This window comes from Tauraco erythrolophus, chromosome Z, assembly GCF_009769465.1.
Source record: "Tauraco erythrolophus isolate bTauEry1 chromosome Z, bTauEry1.pri, whole genome shotgun sequence".
In the NCBI taxonomy this organism is placed as follows: Eukaryota; Metazoa; Chordata; class Aves; order Musophagiformes; family Musophagidae; genus Tauraco; species Tauraco erythrolophus.
Genome location: NC_141496.1, coordinates 62,210,875 through 62,231,371, shown reverse-complemented (window position 1 = coordinate 62,231,371; position 20,497 = coordinate 62,210,875). Strand labels below are relative to the sequence as shown.

General features: G+C 44.4%; 1 protein-coding gene across 1 annotated transcript in view; it reads right to left on the bottom strand.

Annotated features, from left to right (window-relative positions):
- Nucleotides 1-20,497, bottom strand: part of PSD3 (pleckstrin and Sec7 domain containing 3) — an 83,362-nt gene that overhangs the window by 17,180 nt on the left and 45,685 nt on the right. Inside the window, exons 9-11 of the mRNA XM_086629877.1 lie at nt 12,366-12,409; nt 2,611-2,804; nt 37-107 (exon numbers count right to left, since the gene is read on the bottom strand). Coding sequence (XP_086486003.1) covers nt 37-107; nt 2,611-2,804; nt 12,366-12,409 — 309 coding nt within the window. The remainder of the gene's footprint in view (nt 1-36; nt 108-2,610; nt 2,805-12,365; nt 12,410-20,497) is intronic.

Sequence of the window (20,497 nt, the reverse complement as noted above, 5' to 3'; positions counted from 1 at the left end):
TCTAATTAGTTTCCACAAGACAGTGATTTCCCCTACCTTCTGCAAGTACAGGACTGTTCCCTTCAGCACAGCATAAAAGGTTTTCCAGCCTCGCTTTCCCCGGGGAGCTGCAAAGAAAACAAATGAAAACCCATTTAACTCGGATCCATTTTTACACTTTGTCTAGGCAACAGGAGAGCTACATTAGTCCTGCGTTAAACCTCCTTTGTACTCTCCTTTTCAAAGGACAATGCAACTCAGCACAGTGCCTGCGCACACCTGCTGCGTGAGAGAGCAATAGAACAGCCCTGACGACAGCACTGGACTGGATCAGAAGGGAACAGCAGCAATGCAGAAAGCAGGCCGGAGAGATCCAGTCTTTGTGCCCTTGCAGGTAGGCGGACACTACCCCTGCACAGCTAGGTCTCAGCTCTGCGCTGTGGCAGGTTTCAGAAGGAAACACCCTTTCCCCATGCCACAGCAGGCTGGCAGGCACTGCTCCGCACCCACGGGACGCTGCGCAGAAAACACTGCTTCTCGAGAGCATCCTTCCCCTGCACACCCCAGCTGGCACTGAGTGGTCAGATGGCTTCCTGGTCCCTTCTCCTCTTCCTGCAGCCACAGGGGAAGCCGGAGAAGAGAAAGGAGAGGGGAGACAAAGGAAATCCTAAGGAAAAAAAGACAAACCACCCCTCAGGAAACCCAGAGTCAGTTAGAGGTTGAAGAATGTAATAGAGACAACATATCCAGCCTACAAATCCCTAGAAACGAGGAGGGGGGGGGTCAGCGAGTTAAAAAAAAGAGGATTCAGCATGAAGGCTCCAGTTTGAAATTCAGCTGCCACAGAGGGTGAGAACACACAGGCTGTATGGTCACAGCACCAGAGACTAGAAGCCTACATCTATGATTCTATGATCTAAGCTCCTTCTCCAACCATGTACCACTGACCAGCATTCACTTGTCTCTGTACTGGAATTAATAACTCGTGCATGACTAAAGCATCACCCTCAGAAAGGCATCCCATTCTGATCTGAAGAAAGCAAGTGATGGTGAAGAGGTTATTAGTCCCTTGCTCCAGAGGTTAATCACTCTCATCTCACACGACTGGCCTTTTATCTAATTGGCATTTGTTCAGTTCAGCTTCCAGCTATTGGCCCCTGTTACATCCTTCTCCTCTAGACTGCCTAAGTGCTTTAGCCCTCAGTACTCCTTTCCTGAGAAAATACATACAGCATGCTAGCATATCACTTCATTAGCAATCTCACACAAGCTGATCTCTGCCCTGCAACAACTCCATTAGGAACTGAAATATGAAAAGGTCTAACTATCTTTAATAAAATGAGTTTCATTTTATTTGCAACTAGAAAGTCAAACTGTAACTTTTTCAAGAGCTGCATGACAATAAGAGACAGACCTCTAAGATGTACAGGAACTTCTGAAAACATGGCTCTAATTACATTACCCATTAAATGATTATCCCTAAAATGCCAGGATCCAGTGTGCTGAATAATGAGCAATTCTGATTACTCGAAGAAATAATTTAATAGAGGCAACTAGACACAATTACTTACTAAGACTAAATAAACAGAAGTTTAATAAAGAGGAACCTATTCAGAGCATCCAGTCATCACAAAGAATGAGGTCAGTTTGATTTCAACATCTCTGTTTGGATTTAGTTGTCCAGCTGTCAGCCTCGAGCTTGAAAACACCAACCTCCAATTGTATCTTCTAAAATACACCATCAAAACATGCCAACACCAAAGAGCTTAGCCCAGCTAGAAGAGAGCTGCAGTTACTGGAAACTCATCACGCAGTCAGACTTTGCCTTCAGGATTTAGCCCAACAGTGTGAACCATGCGTAGGTGATCATCAGTAATGACTGGGGAAAATACAGATGCTCTGAGTAGCCTCTGCTGCTTCCAAGATCAATAGAAAACAAACAAATGAAGATATCCAAACAACAAAACACACACAGGCGAATCAGAGGCCTTCGATAATTAGTGCAGCACAAATGGAAGTAGGACGAGAAGGAAAGAGGATAACTAAAGTAAGAGACACATTAGGACTATTACAAAAAAGGGGTAGGGAGGAACTGCATGGCATAAACCTGGCTGTTACCAAAAGCTGCTGCCCTTCATTGGATACATGACCCGAGGCTGGGAAAAGCAGGGAAGGGAACGGTTACAGCATCTTCCAAGCAGCGATAAAGAACAGCCTTTCTTTAAAGACAGACCCGGAGGGGAGGGGAGATTTGAAACAATTCTAGCGTCACATAAGGAAAAGGAGAATTACCAAACTACTACGGAACAGCTACTGTAATTCACTTGAAATTGTTTTCTCTTCTGTAAACCATGAGATTCATTTTCTTTCAGCACAAAAAATTCACATTGCTCTGCTGTATCACATTACTCATTATGCTCATGCATTAGAGCTGCTGCAAATGGGACTGAACATTGTAAATCCTGGCCTAATAGTGAGAGTGTGATAATCCAATTGCTACGTTGTTTGTTATTGCTGCAATTTCCCCTAATGAAGCAGCACTATTTGCCTTCAGAAGCACACGGGCTCATTGTAAGTGGCATTATGCAGAGATAACAAGAAAATGAGACGTTAAGAGTGCAAGATACTCACTTTTCTTTCCATCCATATCCGCATGGATTTTCCGAGCCAGAAATCCAGTTTTATACACAACAGCATTGGGGTCATGAGGGATGTCCAGGAATGGATTATTTGAGTTGCCAATTCGACTGACAGCCTTCGTCTGGCTCCCATTATCCTTTTCATCTGTACCATCTGAGTGAGACTTTTTTTTCTCTTCTTCATCCCTTAAAAAGCAGTGAAAACCAAGCATGAATGAGAAACTGACCAGTTAAGTTTCACTTCAGTAATTCTTGCACACTCCTTGTCAAAACATACCTCTCTCTTCATAGTGGACCCTATTTAGAGAGAAATCTAGACGTACCAAAACACAGCCAGATTATAGCAAAGCTTCAGTTCACCTACTTCACCAGCAAAGGACATAAAAGCCAGATTTTCAAAAAAGCCCAAGTTTTCCTTTTACAGTCTCAGAAGGCAAGATTTCTGTGTCCTCCAACTTGACCTCTTTTTAATTCCACTTATTTGAGTGTTAAAAGGGGAAATATTTACCTGCTGGGCCCTCCTGAAAAATCTCCGATTTCTCATGAGTTTACATGTAGATGAAAAGAATTAGATTACCACAGATCACTGTGGCTTACCCCTTAACTTAGCATATGAAACACAGACTCTACCTCCTTTTCTTTATTCTTCTCTGCAGACTAGCGTAAAAATAGTAATTTAAAAATAAAAACTACACTAGGTGAATTATGTTATCTGTATTTAGAAACAAAACGTTGCTCAGAATGCTACTTATTAGGGCGATGTATTCAACACAGCTCTTGGGGACAACAATGCAACCCATTTCAGCAAGTCACAAGCAGTGCCTGACTAATAAATGCCTTTTTGCTCGTCACAGCCAAAGGCAAAAAGACCAAACAACCTAGAAAAGCGAGGATGTCCATCACAAGACTAGGATGATGGTTTTCAGAGAACAACAGGCCACTGAATCTGGGTGGATGGCCCATTTGGAGGACCACAGCTACTTTCAGATTACAGAGCAGCCCTGTGTTCTTTGAAGTTCCCACACATTGCCTTCCAGGTGACTGGGAAAGGTGTGTCAGGGAGGATGAAGGCTGTCATTGAAAGCCATGGTAGCAATGTTTCTCCTAAGACCAGTACCTGATTAAACATCATTACCACCTGAACATAGTGATGGCTAGTAGTAGGAGTGGACTTCAAGCTGCTGCATCTCCCTTGACCCAGATCACCAGCAGAGAGCAAGCTCAGGCAGACCTTTCAACCACATGCATATGTTTGAAGGCTTGTATCAGATAAGGTCTAGCAAGGTGCCAGACATTTTATTTATTTGTAGAGATACAGCCAAGGTGGTGCACCATACCTTCATGGTGTTGTCTTACAAGGTCTCCTGATTATGAAGAACTAAACTTCTACCTGAAGACCTAATGCCTGAAAGACAGGGGCAGTGCTTGCATCTTTCAGCCTATTGATACATGTTTTCCCACTCCAGAACAGAAAGATCTGGAAAAAACTCTTTGTTTGATCAAAGCAATAAGGATTTTTTTCATGCATGCTTTGGTTGAAGCCCTCTGCCAACTGAAAAAGTGTAGGAATTTCTGACAATGTTGATCGTCCCCACTCTTCCTGTGTCTACCGCACTTATTACTAGCTGCTGGCAAGTCTGGACCATTGTGTGACACACATTTCTTAGGTATGTGTCCATTCCAGGAGCAAATGCTCTCAATGCAAGTCTGTGGTACCCAACCTAGTCTAAAATTTCTCATAGGGCACAAGCACTCAGGCTGATTTGTCACATAGAAGTGCCTTGTGAATTCTGGGATCTCAGCCAAGGACACAGTGGATTTCTCCTTGTCAGCAGAGATCTACTGCGGTAAATGGCTTAGCTTTTTTTTTTTTAAAAGCTATCTCCTTTGAAGCTATGGGAGCAAATTATCTTATACTGATCAACTGTCCTGTGGGAATGTACCAGTGCCTTTATCCAAGCAGCCACAGGCGGTGTGATCCCAGACGTCACTAGTGTGGGGGGTTGTGCTCTCAAACTCAGTATCTCTAGGGCAGCTATTAAACAGGAATTCCTCAAAAAACAAATGCAGACAGGGCACAGACAAGGACAAAATAGCATCTGCTGTCATGACTGCTGGTAGCATTGAACAAACCTTTAATTGGTCCTTTAATCTGTCATGGAGAATGGGACATCCTTGAGATTCAGAGGCCTCAGGCACTTGTGAGAGCTGAGTGCACTGACAAGATGCACGAGGTCAAGATGTACGAGCTAGTCTGTAAGATGCCATGAAGGGAACCAGAGAGGCAAGGGGGACTCATTACAGAGAATGAGAAATGGATGAACAGCTGAGAAAACAGAACTAAAAGGAGCCTCTATCTCGATATTGAATATGAAACACCAGAGGAAATAAAACCAGGGGATCTGGAAGTCCCTTTCTCAAATACTCCATGTTGCTTCAGTGGTTTAGCTTAAGAAGGAAGCCAGGTGATTGTCAGGAGTTTCAAAGTAGCAAAATGGTTCAGGTGTTAGCCTTTGCCTACATAAACTGCACAGGCTTAAACAAGGATGTAACAATATGAGATTACTCCTCACCAGCCTTTAGGGTATGGTTGCAGGAAGGAAGAGCTGCAGAAAATTCAGCTGGCCTTTGGATTTGAAAACTGATCTTTGTTCGATACCCTACCCTGTGAGGGGTGCAACTACTTCCTCATCTTCAGATGGCTCCCACAGATGATTAGAATCCCATAACATTCTGAAGATCAGGTCTGAGACCATCTAGAGAACCTGAAGGTGGACAAGTCCATGGGACCTGATGAGGTGCATCCGTGGGTCCTGAGGGAACTAGCGGATGAAGTTGCTAAGCCACTCTCCATCATATTTCAGAAGTCGCGGCAATCTAGTGAACTTCCCACTGACTGGAAAAGGAGAAACATAGCCCCCATCTTTAAAAAGGGGAAAAAAGAAGACCCAGGGAACTACAGGCCAGTCAGTCTCACCTCCGTGCCTGGCAAGATCATGGAGCAGATCCTCCTGGCGACTATGCTAAGGCACATAGAAAATAAGGAGGTGATTGGTGACAGCCAACATGGCTTCACTAAGGGCAAATCCTGCCTGACTAATCTGGTGGCCTTCTATGATGAGGTCACAGCATTGATGGATAGGGGAAGGGCAACTGACATTGTCTACCTGGACTTATCCAAAGCATTTGATACTGTCCCACATGACATCCTTGTCTCTAATCTGGAAAGACATGGTTTTGATAGATGGACCACTCAGTGGATAAAGAATTGGCTGGATGTTCGCACTGAAAGAGTTGTGGTCAACGGTTCAACGTTCAAGTGGAGGCCAGTGGCGAGTGGTGTCCCTCAGGGGTCAGTGCTGGGGCCAGTGCTATTTAACATCTTTGTTGGTGACAAGGACAGTGGGATCAAGTGCACAGGCTGGAGAGGTGGGCCTGTGAGAACCTCATGAAGTTCAACAAGGCCAAGTGCAAGGTCCTGCATGTGGGTCAGGGCAATCCCAAGCATAAGTACAGGCTGGGCGGAGAATGGGTTGAGAGCAGCCCTGAGGAAAAGGACTTGGGAGTGCTGGTGGATGAAAAGCTCAACATGAGCCGGCAATGTGCGCTGGCAGCCCAGAAAGCCAACTGTATCCTGGGTTGCATCAAAAGCAGTGTGGCCAGCAGGTTGAGGGAAGTGATTCTGCCCCTCTACTCTGCTCTTGTGAGACCCCACCTGCAGTACTGTGTTCAGCTCTGGAGTCTCCAACACAAGAAGGACATGGAGCTGTTGGAGTGGGTCCAGAGGAGGGCCACGAAGATGATCTGAGGGCTGGAGCACCTCTGCTATGAAGACAGGCTGAGAGAGTTGGGGCTGTTCAGCCTGGAGAAGAGAAGGCTCCAGGGTGATCTTATTGCAGCCTTCCAGTACTTAAGGGGGCCTACAGGAAAGCTGGAGAGGGACTTTTTACAACGGTATGTAGTGATAGGACAAGGGGAAATGGCTTTAAACTGAAAGAGGGGAGATTTCAATTAGATACAAGGAAGAAATTCTTCACTCTGAGGGTGGTAAGGCACTGGAACAGGTTGCCTAGAGAAGCTGTGGATGTCCCATCCCTGGAAGTGCTCAAGGCCAGGGTGGATGAGGCTTTGAGCAACCTCGTGTAGTGGAGGGTGTCCCTGCCTATGGCAGGGGGTTTGGAACTAGATGATCTTTGAGGTCCCCTCCAACCCTTACCATTCTATGATTCTATGATTAACATTCCCAGTGGGAAGGCCTCCAGTGATGCGAGGGTAAGAGTCAGCGGGTGGTGTCTGTGTGCAGGTATGTTCAGAGTCATGAATGTATGTTCGGATCTAGTACGAGCACAGGCAGAGCTCAGGTCCATGTCAGGGGCAGGCTCTGTGCCTCTCCTTTCCATCTGGTACAGGAAATAGCACAATCCTTGTGTCTTTGGGGAAGAATCCCCATGCTGGTTCCAACACACCTTTCAGGAGCAAAACATCATCATGAGGGTCCACTTAGGCTTGCAGGAGTCTTAAGAGATTTTCTGTTTTCGATCAGCAGAGAGATCATTACTGGCTCTACATCTGGAAGCGATTCCTCTGGTGACCCCTCTCTAAAGACTGTAAGGGGCTTATGGCCATGAACCCTCTTGTAGGTCCCACTTTCCATCCACGGAAAGGTGGACCTACTGGTGTCTGCTTTGCAGGGTACTGGTGACAGGAAAAGGCTACCACCTGTAGAGCTTCTCCAAGACTCTGCTTACAGCATGTGGTTTTTGCAAAGTTTCCCAAAGTAAAGAGCTTCAGTTCTACCTCCCTTAGCTTGTCTCTTTGGAAAAGGACCTGCAGACAGAGCAATAACCAGGGCACTGGCTGCCATGAGAACCAGCACACCAAAGCCAGATCTGCCTGTTATATCACTTGAAGACACGGCATCGAAACAGCAATGTTTTCCTTCCCAAATGTGTGATCACTGACAACCAGAAAGAGTCTGCCTCTCATTCTTAAACACATAGATTTGAAAAACATGCAAAAATGCAGATGTTGCCATTTTGGTGAAGAAATATATTTTTGCATCTTCCCAAAAAGACCTTCTACAAGAAAGTCCCATTTTTGTCTTCTGAGACAAAACCACCATCCGGTTCTCTGAGCAATAAAAACATTTCTGTGTGCTCTATGGTCTGATTTGAGGCTCTGCCTTGGAAAATTTCGAAGTTGCTAAGCTGGAAAGACAGGGTCAAGCCCTTAATTTTTAAAAGTCTGCTTCATTTCTGCATTTGTTCAAATAAAAAACTTGCATGACAGGGCAAAAGGCTGGGTTTATCCATTTAAAAATTGGCATTTAAAATTTGTATTTGTTATAATATTCACATTTGTAACATATAATTATATGAATCTGTGGAACTGATAGCATCTGTATTAGGAAATTGACCTGAGAAACCAGTCAAGTTTTGGCATCTTTCCCAAAGGGAAGAGAGAAGAAAGGAGAGCCAGGTGATTACCACCTGACCCCTTTCTAAAACCAATCATGAAGTTGCAAACAGGAAACATCCTACAACTTGGGAGATGAACAGTTAATTATAACGAGGAGAGATTTCTTGGTTTGACCTAGAAAAGGTGAGCTTCAGCGCAGACGTCTTTATAACCACCCCAGTCTCAGCGTCACAGTCTGCCGCAGGAAAGACAGAAAGGATGTGGCAGCAGCCCATTGCTGTCTCAAAGACCTATTTTGGTTTAGCTGGAAGGAGATGATTTTTCAGGGCAGTCCAGAAAAACAAAAAAGAATATACCATGGCCAAGTCTAAACTTTTCTAGAAAGAAAACTCTATCATCATCTAGTCAATATTCAAGTGATTCTCTTGAAAACTACACTGTCTTGCTGAGAGAAAGCTTTCAGGATACAACTGGCTCAAATGCATCCATTTGTTTTTTTTGCAATTTTGTAAGCAGCGCTTTGGGATTTCGTATGTTAAGTCTAGAAGACCATCCAGCCTATTTTAAGATGATGATTTGATTATTCATATCACCTTCAACAGGAAGTAGGCATACTATTACAAACAATAGAGAATAATAGCTACCACATTTCCAAGTAGACATCATGCAAACAAAACATATTCCGCTTTGGTGCCTTTGAAATCAAATTAATTTCTCTTCTTCACCTTAAAGCTGACAAAGATCAGTGCAAAAGCCAAAGGATGAGAAATATCTACAAAACCTGGGCCATAATATTATAGACAATGTGACTGAAGGGATGTAAAGAAGTCAGCTAATCCATCTCTTTACCTCTAAGGCTGGACCCACTCTTCCTAATCCATTCTGGACAGAATAACCAGTTCACAAAAACCTCCAGCAAAAGCATTTCCATAGCTCATCCAGGCAAACCTATGCCCTGGTTTAAAAGACTTATTGCTAGAAAGCTTTTTTAAATGTTAAACCCAAATTTCCCTTGTTTCAAATTTAAGCCCATCCACAATGGGTATGAAGAATAATTCACAACCTTCTCCTCTGCGACAGCCTTTAACACACTGAAAAAAATACACTCAGGTCCCCCTCCTCAGTGCTCCCTTTTCTGACTGCACAAACTCAACTCTTTTAATCTCAAAGCTCATGTTCACAGGATCTTGAATTCATTTCACCTTATGGGTGTTGTCAGGGTTGAAGAAGAAGGGTTTACTATTTGTGTATGAAAAAATCTCATGGAAATATCAAGTCCCTCAGGGAAATTTAAGCAGCATGAGAAATTACCACACAATTAGTGGGGCTACATGCACTCCGGGGGTGGTTTCAGTGACCTCAGCACACTGAAAACAGGATGCATCGGACTAACTGGATGAAACAGTAGGTGGCTTCACTGCAGTCAGTAGGAACTTTTGCCAAAGACTTCAGTGAGGTCCGATCACTATCTTAGAGCTTCACTTACTGTTCAAAGAAATGAACCACACTCCAACAGACATGAGAGATCTAGAACTTTAAGAAGTAGAGAGGAAATATAGAATAGGACAAAAACAAGAATAATTATACTTCTGATGGTTAGTTTTCCCATACTGCTTTTCTCTTCTCTCCCAGGACACTGAACAACGTGGCAGGCAAGAGGAAACGACAAGAAAAGTAAATGGCAAGCCAAGTAAATGGCAGAACATCTTCTGGCAGTTCTACTGTGAAAAGTAACCAATAAATTTGGCGGATGCAGTGCAGTGTAGGAATGTGCACTCAGAATCCCACATTCACCAGTACAGGGTAAATTTCAGGTCAGATCTGTTTATTTTACAGATCATGGTACATGATTCATTTTTAACCTTTTGGAGGACTTGAACCTGGAACTACCGCAGAAAAAGATCTGGGATGGAATTCTCTCTTCCAGACCTGTATTCATGCTCCCTTGTTCATAAAGGACAAATGAATACTCCCACTGAAGGTCTCTGGAGCACATCGGCTGATTAAGGTGCCATTTCTCCTGACTACAAAATTGGAGTCAATGGTAGCCTTTTCCTCCTGTGGGCTTTTGATCAGACTGTAATTCTACTGCAAACGGACAGCAAACCATTTAGGATGATGACGCACCTAGCTCACAACTAGTAAGGTAAGGGTCATGCAGCAGTCTTCCCCCACCTTATGCATCACTGTTCCCCTCCACTGCTTTGGACTTACTGCCAGTCATTAATCCACTGAATAATGTACTGTCAGAGCAGCTCTTAAACTGTTCCTTGGCTCGTAAGAAAGAGTCTTAGATCCTCATTCTGGCTGGAGGAAAGGCATTCCTTCAACATGCCAGTGTAACGAGGGAGCTTATGCTGGGGTTTGCAGCCCTATTTCCACTCTTGCCTTACCTCCCACTTCTTCCCCTGCCAAGTGGATCAGAGAAGCAAAGAGATACTCTTTGGAAAGGAGACAGGATCTTCCTCAGTCCCATCACAGCAAAACTGACCATGTCCCTTTCCTATGCACCTTTCTCTGGCAATCACGGCAGCAGAGCGTGAGAGTCATGTGCCTCCTCCCCCTATTTCAGACAGTCCTGGGGCTCCTTCGGGCGATAACTTTATGCTAATCACATGTCTCTGTAAAAGTGAGGAGAGACATCTTTACACTCCCTCTTCCAGTCAGCACTCTCAGCCCTGAAGGCAAAGGCACAACCTCTTTGACTATGCCCAGAATGAGCTTTGTTTCTCAGCTGGGAAAGTAATTGTCAAATCAGTTCCAGCTACCTGTCTGAGTTTCAGATTGGAATGGGAAATTGCCCACTTTGACCATTCTGCTGGGAGAAGGTGGCTTGACACCCACATCCCAAAGCTTTATATTAAGGACGTTTCTGATTTTTCCCTTTTTCAGCCTGCTTGCAATTTTTCCCTAAACAATTCATTAGCAAGGGACACAGACTGGACTATGTAAATGCTGAAGCAGTTACTACCTGCACAGGAGCAAGCTATTTCATAAATCACCTTGACTGAAGCTAATGAGAGCAGAGCCAGTCATGAGCCAGACCCCAACTGGAGGCTGCTCAAGTGTATCAGACAAAGCATGGTCTCTTGGCAAGAGCTGGAGGAAAATTGTGACATCGAGAAAGTCACACAATGGATTCTGCTGGGTCTAAAGTACCCATGAGAGAGTGTCTCGCAAACAATTCTGGTGTTGTGGCACGTAAGATTCACACAGTGTATTCCAGGTCCAAGACACGGTCTGGGAAAATGTCTCCCACTGTGCTTCTTATGAGGCATATGAGAGATGGAACTTCTTGGTGATTCCCCTTAGCAGCACACCTTGCTCACTACTCTGACATTATCTAAAACACTTCTGAACAGGGGCTGCAATCCCACTTGGGACCAGCACCCCTTGTCAGTGAGGCTGCACACCGTGACAAGAAACTCATTTCCAGATGACGAACTTAGAACAAGTACGATCAGAAGCCAATGGGCCTGCAAGACTGATGGCAATTGTTAGGACTTCTAGTACAAAAGGTGCAGGAGCATGCATTCCAGACATACATTGTTCTTAAGAAAGTGAGGTTTCAGATATGAAAATCCACATAGGTAAACATCTTGTACAGTCTGAATAGATAAAAGACACCATTCTTTATTTTACACCAAAATCCACTGTTCTGCAAGCGGCAAAATCTAAAGCAGACCCTTCTCCTCTTTGCTGGCATACCTAGACCACATGAAACCTAAGCACAAAGAAATGTCAGTTTAACACAATCAGAAATTGAAGCTCTTTCTTGTCTGCAGTATTTCCGTAGTTAACAAGTGTTAGCCTGTAGAAAGCAGCTAAGGATGGGGGGGGATATCAGACTTTGTCCAATTTATCATCTTTCATATTAGGTTGTTGTCAAGTTATCCATAGTTAATCAGGAGACAAACCAAGACAATAAACCAACAGCAGGAAACTCAATCCAACACGTGTGTTTCTATTCAGCAGTTCTGACACAATGTACTGAAGGATAAAGGAAGAAGTCAACTTCTGTTTTATTTATGCAGTCATAGAACAAAAGAGGATTTAATTTCTCCCTTTTCAGGCTGAAGTTTCCAACTAAATGAAACGTCCTCTTTCCTTACAAATGCAGTTGGCTCCTATCATTAACAACTCCCCTTGCTGGAGAAACAGATGAGGCAGTATTGCCAGGTCATTCATTAACAGAAAAGCAAACTCATTATGTACACTGGCTATCTTCTACAGGCTTTGGAGCCCACTCAGATGGTGACATAGGATGTATAAACAAATTACTACACAGCTACTATTTTTAAATTCCTAATTTCTACGCAGTATACTTACACTGCCCATTCCAGCTTCTCATTCTTGATTGAATTGTAGAGGGCCTGCAAATGAGAGAGAGAATGAGAAATGAGATGGTATTATTGTTTGACTCCTGCTACACATACATTAATATGCTGAGGAAAATTACCTAACTAATACCAGCAAGTGAGCTGTCTCTGATCAAGGAAGTACGATGTCTGCTCATCGTAACACTAAAGTCTTGAGCAGAAATCTCATCTAAGAAAAAAATATCAGAATGCAGGGGTTTAAGACTTCAGTCATTTTCTAAAGCAGGTTTTTGGGATTTGTGGTTTGGGTTTTTTTTTTAAAATAACTTTGTTAAGTTTGCGAAAGCCTTAAAACTACAGCCTTGAAATTCAAGGTCAAATTTAATTCCGGATAGTCAGTGAGATGTTTTGTCACTGACTTCAATGGGTCCAAGATTCACCATATGGGCTTACGTGTAAAATTATGCCAGAATAGCTATCCAAAGCCCCTGAGCCTTACAGACATGTGAATGCTTTCCCAGTTACACATACAAACATAAACACGTTCTAAGTGCAAAACATAAAACAAATAATAAGCAGCTTTTGTGCTTGAAGATCAATGTCTTGGACGGCTGTCTGCTAACATCCTTACTCTTTCAACTCGTAGGAAATATGCCAGTAGGTTTGACACCAAAGGTTGCAATTCTGTTGTTGATACCAGCCCAAAAAGAAAAGGGTCTGGAGGCTGACTTAAGTCTGGATGGATATCAGACAGGTGAGATGGATTTCCTTTTAGAGGAAGTAGGTACGTCACTTGGATAAATGAGTTTGATTTCAGCCCTCCAGTAGCTGATGCATACAATGGACAAATGCCTGCTATTACTACAAGCTAATGGAGTTCTTCAAATAGGCCTCTTGACTCAAGTGAAGTATTTTGGTATGGAATGTCCCTGATTCTCGCACTTATAATGCACATTTGTAATTTACCTTATATACATAGCTAGATTTACTCCCTCTGGCACATAACTCCTACACAGCCTCGAAATATGTTAATGTGTAGAAGAACTGTTGATGCACATGATTACCAAAAAGTAGCACATCAAGTATGAACAAGTCTGAAAATCACATACTATAATAGCTATGACACGCTCAACAGAAACATTAGCATTTAAATAGCCTTAACTCTGACCCAAACCAAAAATAATTTGGAAAACTGAAGAGCTGAAACTAGTCTTGCGCATACGCCACTGTTGAACTTGCAATGAGAATCCCATAAGCATATCTCACTGCTTATCCTGTGATCCACTGGCTCCTTTCTGAATCTTGCAGTTTATTTGAAGATCCTTAATATTCAGCTGTGTGAAAATCTGTCTCGATTGAACCACACACAAGCAGGTCAAACATACTTGTACAACTCTCCTCACACTGATGCTACACATGCAGCAACTTTTAGTCATAGTGTACAACAGAAGTAAGTTTCTCAGAGCAACAGAACAGACATGACCATCAAGAGGAATCATCCCACACCCTACTTATACTGAGCTAGGAAAGAGAGGTCCCCACCACTAACAGGGCTCTGCTGTGCTACTTACAGCAATACAATTAAATATTTCCAACTCTGGAGTTTTCACTGTCTATTTCTATATATCCTGTCTTCTGCAAACTTGTATGAGGAGCTCTGATCCAAAGGCAAACAGCCAAAGGTGAAGGAAAGGGCATTGCTTGCAGTTTGTAGGCACTCTGCTTAATTTTCAGGTGAGAGCTATCAAGAGATTTTAAGACTCTGCAGAAAGCAAGCAAAAGAAAGGGCTAACATCTCTCCTACCATGCAGCCAGCAGTTCAGCAGCATTACATGCACTCCCATTTTTCTGCACAAGCTGATTATGACAATAATTCCCTGGGGTCACCCAGTATTTTCTATTAAAAGCCACTATGTTTCAATTTGGCCAAAGCTCCCTTCTTTTTCTTTGACTTGTCCTTCTCTTCCTACTATGATTAAAATATTCTCTTACATTTGAGCCAGAAAACTACTTCCAAATATAAGGCAAAGAGGCTGCATTTTTGTCCCCCAGTTGCCTCCTCATTTTTCCAGAAGCAGCATTTTTCCCCCCAGCTGGTTGCCTGAGCATCTGAAATGCAGCAAAAACCTGGCCTAGGGTATCAGAAACGCCTCTTGCTGCTCTCTGGCCCAAATGCCTACAAGATTGGGTCATGACCTCTGAAAACGAACACCTGCCCTACGCAGTACTGCTTTTTATGAGATTTTGCTGCTAAGGAAGTCTCTAGGGATCACTACAGCCAAAGAGCAGGACATACAAAGCAGCGCTCCAGATTGGTGTGGGAACAACAAATGCCCCAGGCTTTTGCCTTGTGGAAAGTGACATGTGTTTGTCCCGATCTTTACTAATGAGCCAGACTCCATCTTCCCTCTTTAGGGAGTAACAGACACCAATCCAGTCATATGGCATACATCTGACAAAGGACACAGTGTCCTCCATAAAGCATCAAATATAGCCTCTTAGAAAGCCTCTGCTATTTACAAAAATGAAAAAAAAAAAAAATCCTAGAGTGAATCCAACAGCCTGGGCAGCTGTATAGAGGGCACGTTCAGTGTGTCTACCAAGCACATTCAGCGAGACCTCAATGAGTAGACCTCTCAAGGGATGGAGATGCAGGAGTTCTCACGCCTGCCACTCGACTCACCTCTCTGGCAGAGACTGCTGCCAGGCTGTGCACTTGGCTCCGTACTCACCAGCCTTTTAGAGGTGCTTTACGTTCCTTCTCCAAAGCCACTTACACTTCAACATTTTCCTGATGTCTACTAGGCTCTTGCATGATCTGGAGAAGAAAAATTTCCTCCTCCCATGTTTTGCAACCAGTAGCAGACGTGTACAGCCCAGCACCTGCTCTATCATTTATTTCATGGCTGTTTCCCAAGGCCCTGATTCAGATGGCAGCTCTTTTCAGCAGACATTTCTCCAGAGTATGATTAAATCAAACAAACTTGGAGACAAGCACTTAAATGCTTCACTAAATTGCAACAAAGCTGATCAGAGATTATGGTGGGGACACGACTTTCACCGTACTTAACTGGCTGCAAGGACAGGTTTTATTAACTCATGTTTTGTCTCTGGGAAATGAAAAAAAAGAAAAGTTCTGCTTTAGAGCACTCTTACAGTTTGACAACAATCACAGCTTCTTACCTGCTAGCCTGGGAAGCGCTTGGCAAATCTGTTTTCTAAGCCAGAAAACTGGAGGCTAGACCACAGCAGGGAATGCCAGAATGAATACTGCACGGGTCTCATCTTCTATGCTGGACCGATACCACTTGGAAAGGAGAGAGACTTTCTCTCCCTTTTGGCACCAAAGGCTACTGTAGGCAGGATTCAAACCTCCAGCTACCAACGACTCAGCAGTATCCAACTTCCCTGCTTCAACTCTTAAACTCTGTTACCCAGACTGCAAAAATCAACTCCTTATAGCTTTTTTTTTTTTTTTTTTTTTTTCCCCTTTGGTAAGCAGGTAGGTCAACCAAAAATCCAGATTTTTGCAAGCTCTCACTAGTTGGTACTTTTATTCCAATTGGAAAGAGAAGCAAAACTATGCAGGGAGTGCTTCTGAAAACTCCTGTTCATTTTACAAAGCTGCCAAGAAAAAAGGTCACTCACCATCCTAATCTCCCTCAAAACCTTGTCACAGGCACAAACCATTGGACCCATTTAAAAAGGCTGCTCTCGGCACCTGCCGACTGCCAGATATGCTGTGACTCAGCCTCTGCACGCAGAAGCAGTGAACAAAAGAAAGGCACGACCAGGTGTGCACACAGGGACGAAGACTTAATGAATTACCCAGATATCAATCTCAGTAAATCATCTAGGTTACAAGTAGGCACAGGGTACCCAAGACCTGTCCAGCAAGGTGCAAGAGGTCCCGGGAGCACTGTGCGAGCCCTTCCCTCCAAAGGCGACATAGGGCTGGCTCCTGAAGCAGAATACCGACTTTCTGTGCACAGTAGCCCATCCAGAAAAGCCTGCCCAGAGAGAAACGAATACACTGCAGGTATTTCTTGTACCTGCTCTGGGCACAAAAGAGAAAGAGCCAGAAACGCCTGCCGTGAGCAGGTAAACAGGCAAAACCAAAACCAAGTTCAGAGGGCCAGAAGGGATGACCCAGACTGCCTTCTCCAGTTTTTGTTTCCCAGGCTCTCTGCTCACACTCAGTTCCACCCTGACTTCTGTAGTGGTTGTTTGGGGAATGACCATCTGACCATTACAGGACAGGGATGCACTTATGCTCTCTGACCCAGGCCCCACCACCCTCCCCTGCAGCCATTGTCAGAAGAAGCCCTGCCTGGGGACATTTCTTCTTCACCTCCAGCTGGTAGCTGCACGATTTATCCCAGGCAGCCAAAGAAGCCACAGTTACACCTCTGGGCAAAGACGTGCTCAGTCTTTGCAGTCAGAAATGGTCAGTCAGAAGTTCAGCATCTTCCCCAGTCACTTAGCACCTGCCCATCAGCTCTGCCCCTGGGACCACAGCGCTCAGTTAAGCACCAGACCCAGCTCCTACCTTATATGGCTTATTGGAGGGGAGAAGAACAACAAAAGTAGTAGAATCCTACAAAAATAAAACAGGTTACAGAGGCAACAGATACCAGACATCACAGGTGTTTGCATGCAGTCCTGACAGGTGTTAATGTGCCCGTCCTTTGGACCCAGCTGTGTCTCTGTGTCATTGCCTTCTGCCAGGTTTGGATGGGGTGCGATACATTGCTATATACCACTCCTAGTTTGCTGTTTAGGAAGGCTGACCCTCCCCCAGAATTGTTGATTTCATACAGATCTACACTGCTTCACCATCTCCTATTTGCCACGCTCCCCTAAAATTCAGATTTTGAAATTTTCTCCTCTCCTCTTGCACAAATCTGTAACACCTGGCAAGGCAAGGATAAGGGCTCTGATCACTGAGCGCCTGTAGCTCCTTGCCCAGGCACAAAGCCCACATGCCCCTGATGTCTCACACGTTTTCCCCCTTCTGACGAGGATGCAGCAAGGATGCCAGAGTAGTACCCCCAGAAGCCCGTGGGTTAGTGCACAGCACGGCATGTCTGCTGATATCACTCTCAACTTCAAATTCCACTGGTTTGTACAACAAACGTTCTTCTAACAAGCCGGCATACATTATTCATAAAACAGCACAGAGCTCTTCAGCAGCATATGGAACCGATGAATGTTGTTTTGGTGTGGGTGGAGATAGGGTTGATGATAGGAATGTTTTAGGGGGAAGGAAAGGAGATCATTTCACCCAGGGAATTTCAAGTGCGTCACCAACTGGAGGAGAACATGTCTAAGAGAAACTCCTCTGTTAAAAATCTGGTTTATATGGAGAAGGGGGTGAAGGGGAGAAAGAAAAAAGGAAGGAAAGATTGTGCCAGATGTATCATCATAAACCAGAAAAGGATGGTTAGCTGGGGCTCCTGAGAGCCAAGAAATTAATGCAACACAAGAAATGCATCCCCTGTAAAATTGATACATGGGGGTTGCTAGAAAAGATTTGTTCTGTACTTGCTGGAGTGTTTCATCAGTGTTACTGGTAAAAGCAGCATACTGAATTATTACGAGTGAACCAAGAAAAGGCTAGAGAAGTGTTTCTTGATAGTGGAGCACCTACACAGCCTATTTCAGAAACTGTTTTATTGGCCCTGTGCATTTGCAGGCAGGACAGGCACGGATACTCTGCAATTCAGTCCACGGCTGCGGGAAAACACAGTCTGCCAGGAAGGAGAGGCTGCTGCGCACGCTGGGTCACACAGACCATCCTAAGGGTCCTCTGACTCACCTTGTGTGCAGCCTGGGTTTCAGCCCCCTCTCCCCGGAAAAACGGTACATCCATTCACAGTATTCTTCTGGCGGGTTGCCCTGCTGGCCTGAGGCTGTGATACCTGCCTAGAGTATGCATCTGGGGCACATCACCTAGTGGAGCCTGTATATGTACAGGGGCATGTGTGTATACACGTGCGCGCAGAGGCACTACCTGATGGTTTTCAAGGAGATGATGGGTCCTTGGGCTACTAGCTGCTTTGACACTGGCAGCAGACAGACCTCATAAGCAGGCACCACATTGGTGCCTTGTTCATACTGGCTAGAGCATACGGATATATAATACTCTCTAGCTCAGCAAAATAGGCTGAGTCACACAAGTGCAAAGTGTCAGAGGAGTATGTTTCTGAGGCACAAATAGGTTAAATGTATCTCCTGCCCTGAGTCAGCTGAAACAGTCGCAGAAACAGGTCTTGAGCATTGTAATTACTTTGTACGGGGAGCAGTAAAATACAAGGCAGGCCAGACACAGAGGGGGAAACACACCCACAGAAATATGGAAGAGGACAAGCCTACAAATGTAGCCCTGCTTGAGACTGAGGGGATCTACATGGCACCACTGTCCAGAAAGCCCAGCTGAGAACTTCAGATGTTTCGTTAGAGCTGAAGTACAAGCACACACACACAGACTTACAGAGACAAAAAGACCTCCTTTGCAAGGCTATATATTGGCAACAACTTTCAGGTCTCTTCCACCAACACAACAAAAGAGCTAAAGCTCAAATATAAATCAGTTCTCTACATCAGTGATATCTCAGCAAAAGAGATGGGCAGACAAAGAACAGAAGGGGGAACAGACATATGGAAAGAACAGGGCTGCCCAAAATCACAAGACCAACTAGTGGCAGAGCCACTTGTCATCTTGTCAACTGGGCAGGCGTCACTGACGGGCATGTAGGGATCTTCTCAGCCCTCTGTAACACAGCTTTTACAGGTCTTAGATGCTCCACAGAAATAAATACCGTTGTATGAAATAAGGAAACAGTACTACAAACAAAACGAAAGCTGCAATATGTTTCCCAACTTACTGAGCAAGGCAGGAGGAGAAGTGGGTGTATCTCTCACAGAACAGCCTACAGCACCCAGGAGGTAGAAACGTGAATCCCACAGAGGGATTAACACAGAGTGTTCATTACTGCAGTAGCTAACTAACTGTGTCAGACACCACCCCTGGGAGAAAGTCCCTGCCCTAAGGGCATTACACCATGCATACACAGTGGACAAGGAATAGAGGTACAGAGATTAAGTGATTCACCCAATGTCAAAAGACTTGAGTTTCTGCTGTATGTGGGACTTTTCATACATAAATCCTCTCTCTGAATACCGTGCAATTATTCCATGCCTAGGGTGAAGGAGATCACAAGAGCAGAGTCCCAGAGCACTTGCAAGATGCAGCCTTTACTTTGGCATTTGCTGGAGTAGCAGATACTGCATCAGCAACAGTCTGAGAACGATGGCCATCCTATTTGTCTGCCACAACCTTAGCAGTACAGTTTCTTAATTATGGTCAATAAGGCCCTGAAAACGGAGGTTCCTGGAACCGGACTGAATAAAATACTTCATTTATTTCTATTTGCATTACTCTGTGATTAAAGCTCTGCGGCTGAGGCTCTGAAATACCTTACAACCTGTAAGCTGGCACAGAGTGATCTGCTAAGAACTACTGTGCAGCATTGGGATCTTTTTGCCAGGAGGTTTCACCAGAGGAGGTTTCCCTCAGAACAAATATGAGATTTAGGGAAGGGACAGTACAGGAAGATCCATGCATGTGCCTGCTTGTTTGCATCCACACACACACACGACATGGTTAAATGCCTTTGGCTGATGCTCTGAAATGTTTCACCCTCATTCAACACACTTTTCTTTGCAAACGGTTCTATCTTCTAATCCCAAAGCAGAATCATTTTCCAGCAGGAATGAAATCAGAGGCACATTCGGTCACTGCATAAAGTTCACCCAGTCCTTGGTGACACAGAGCACCCTCGAGAGGGAGACGGCTATTAAAGCTCTTGCCAGGGGTTCCTGGGTGCGCCTCAGTTATCGAGCCAGAGCGAGGAACGAGGAAAGAAGCGATACTGCATGGAGTGGGGGTTGTTTGCCTAGGAATCGAGCAATTGGGCTGGGCTGGGCAAGGAGATGCTGCACACAGCCACTGTAGCAGCTGGGCATAGCCTGTGCTACCAACTGCTACAATACACTAATGTATTCCTATAAATGCACAAGTGACGCCTTCCTAACAAATACTTGACAGTAATACTTTATCTTGCATGCAAGTGAGATGGT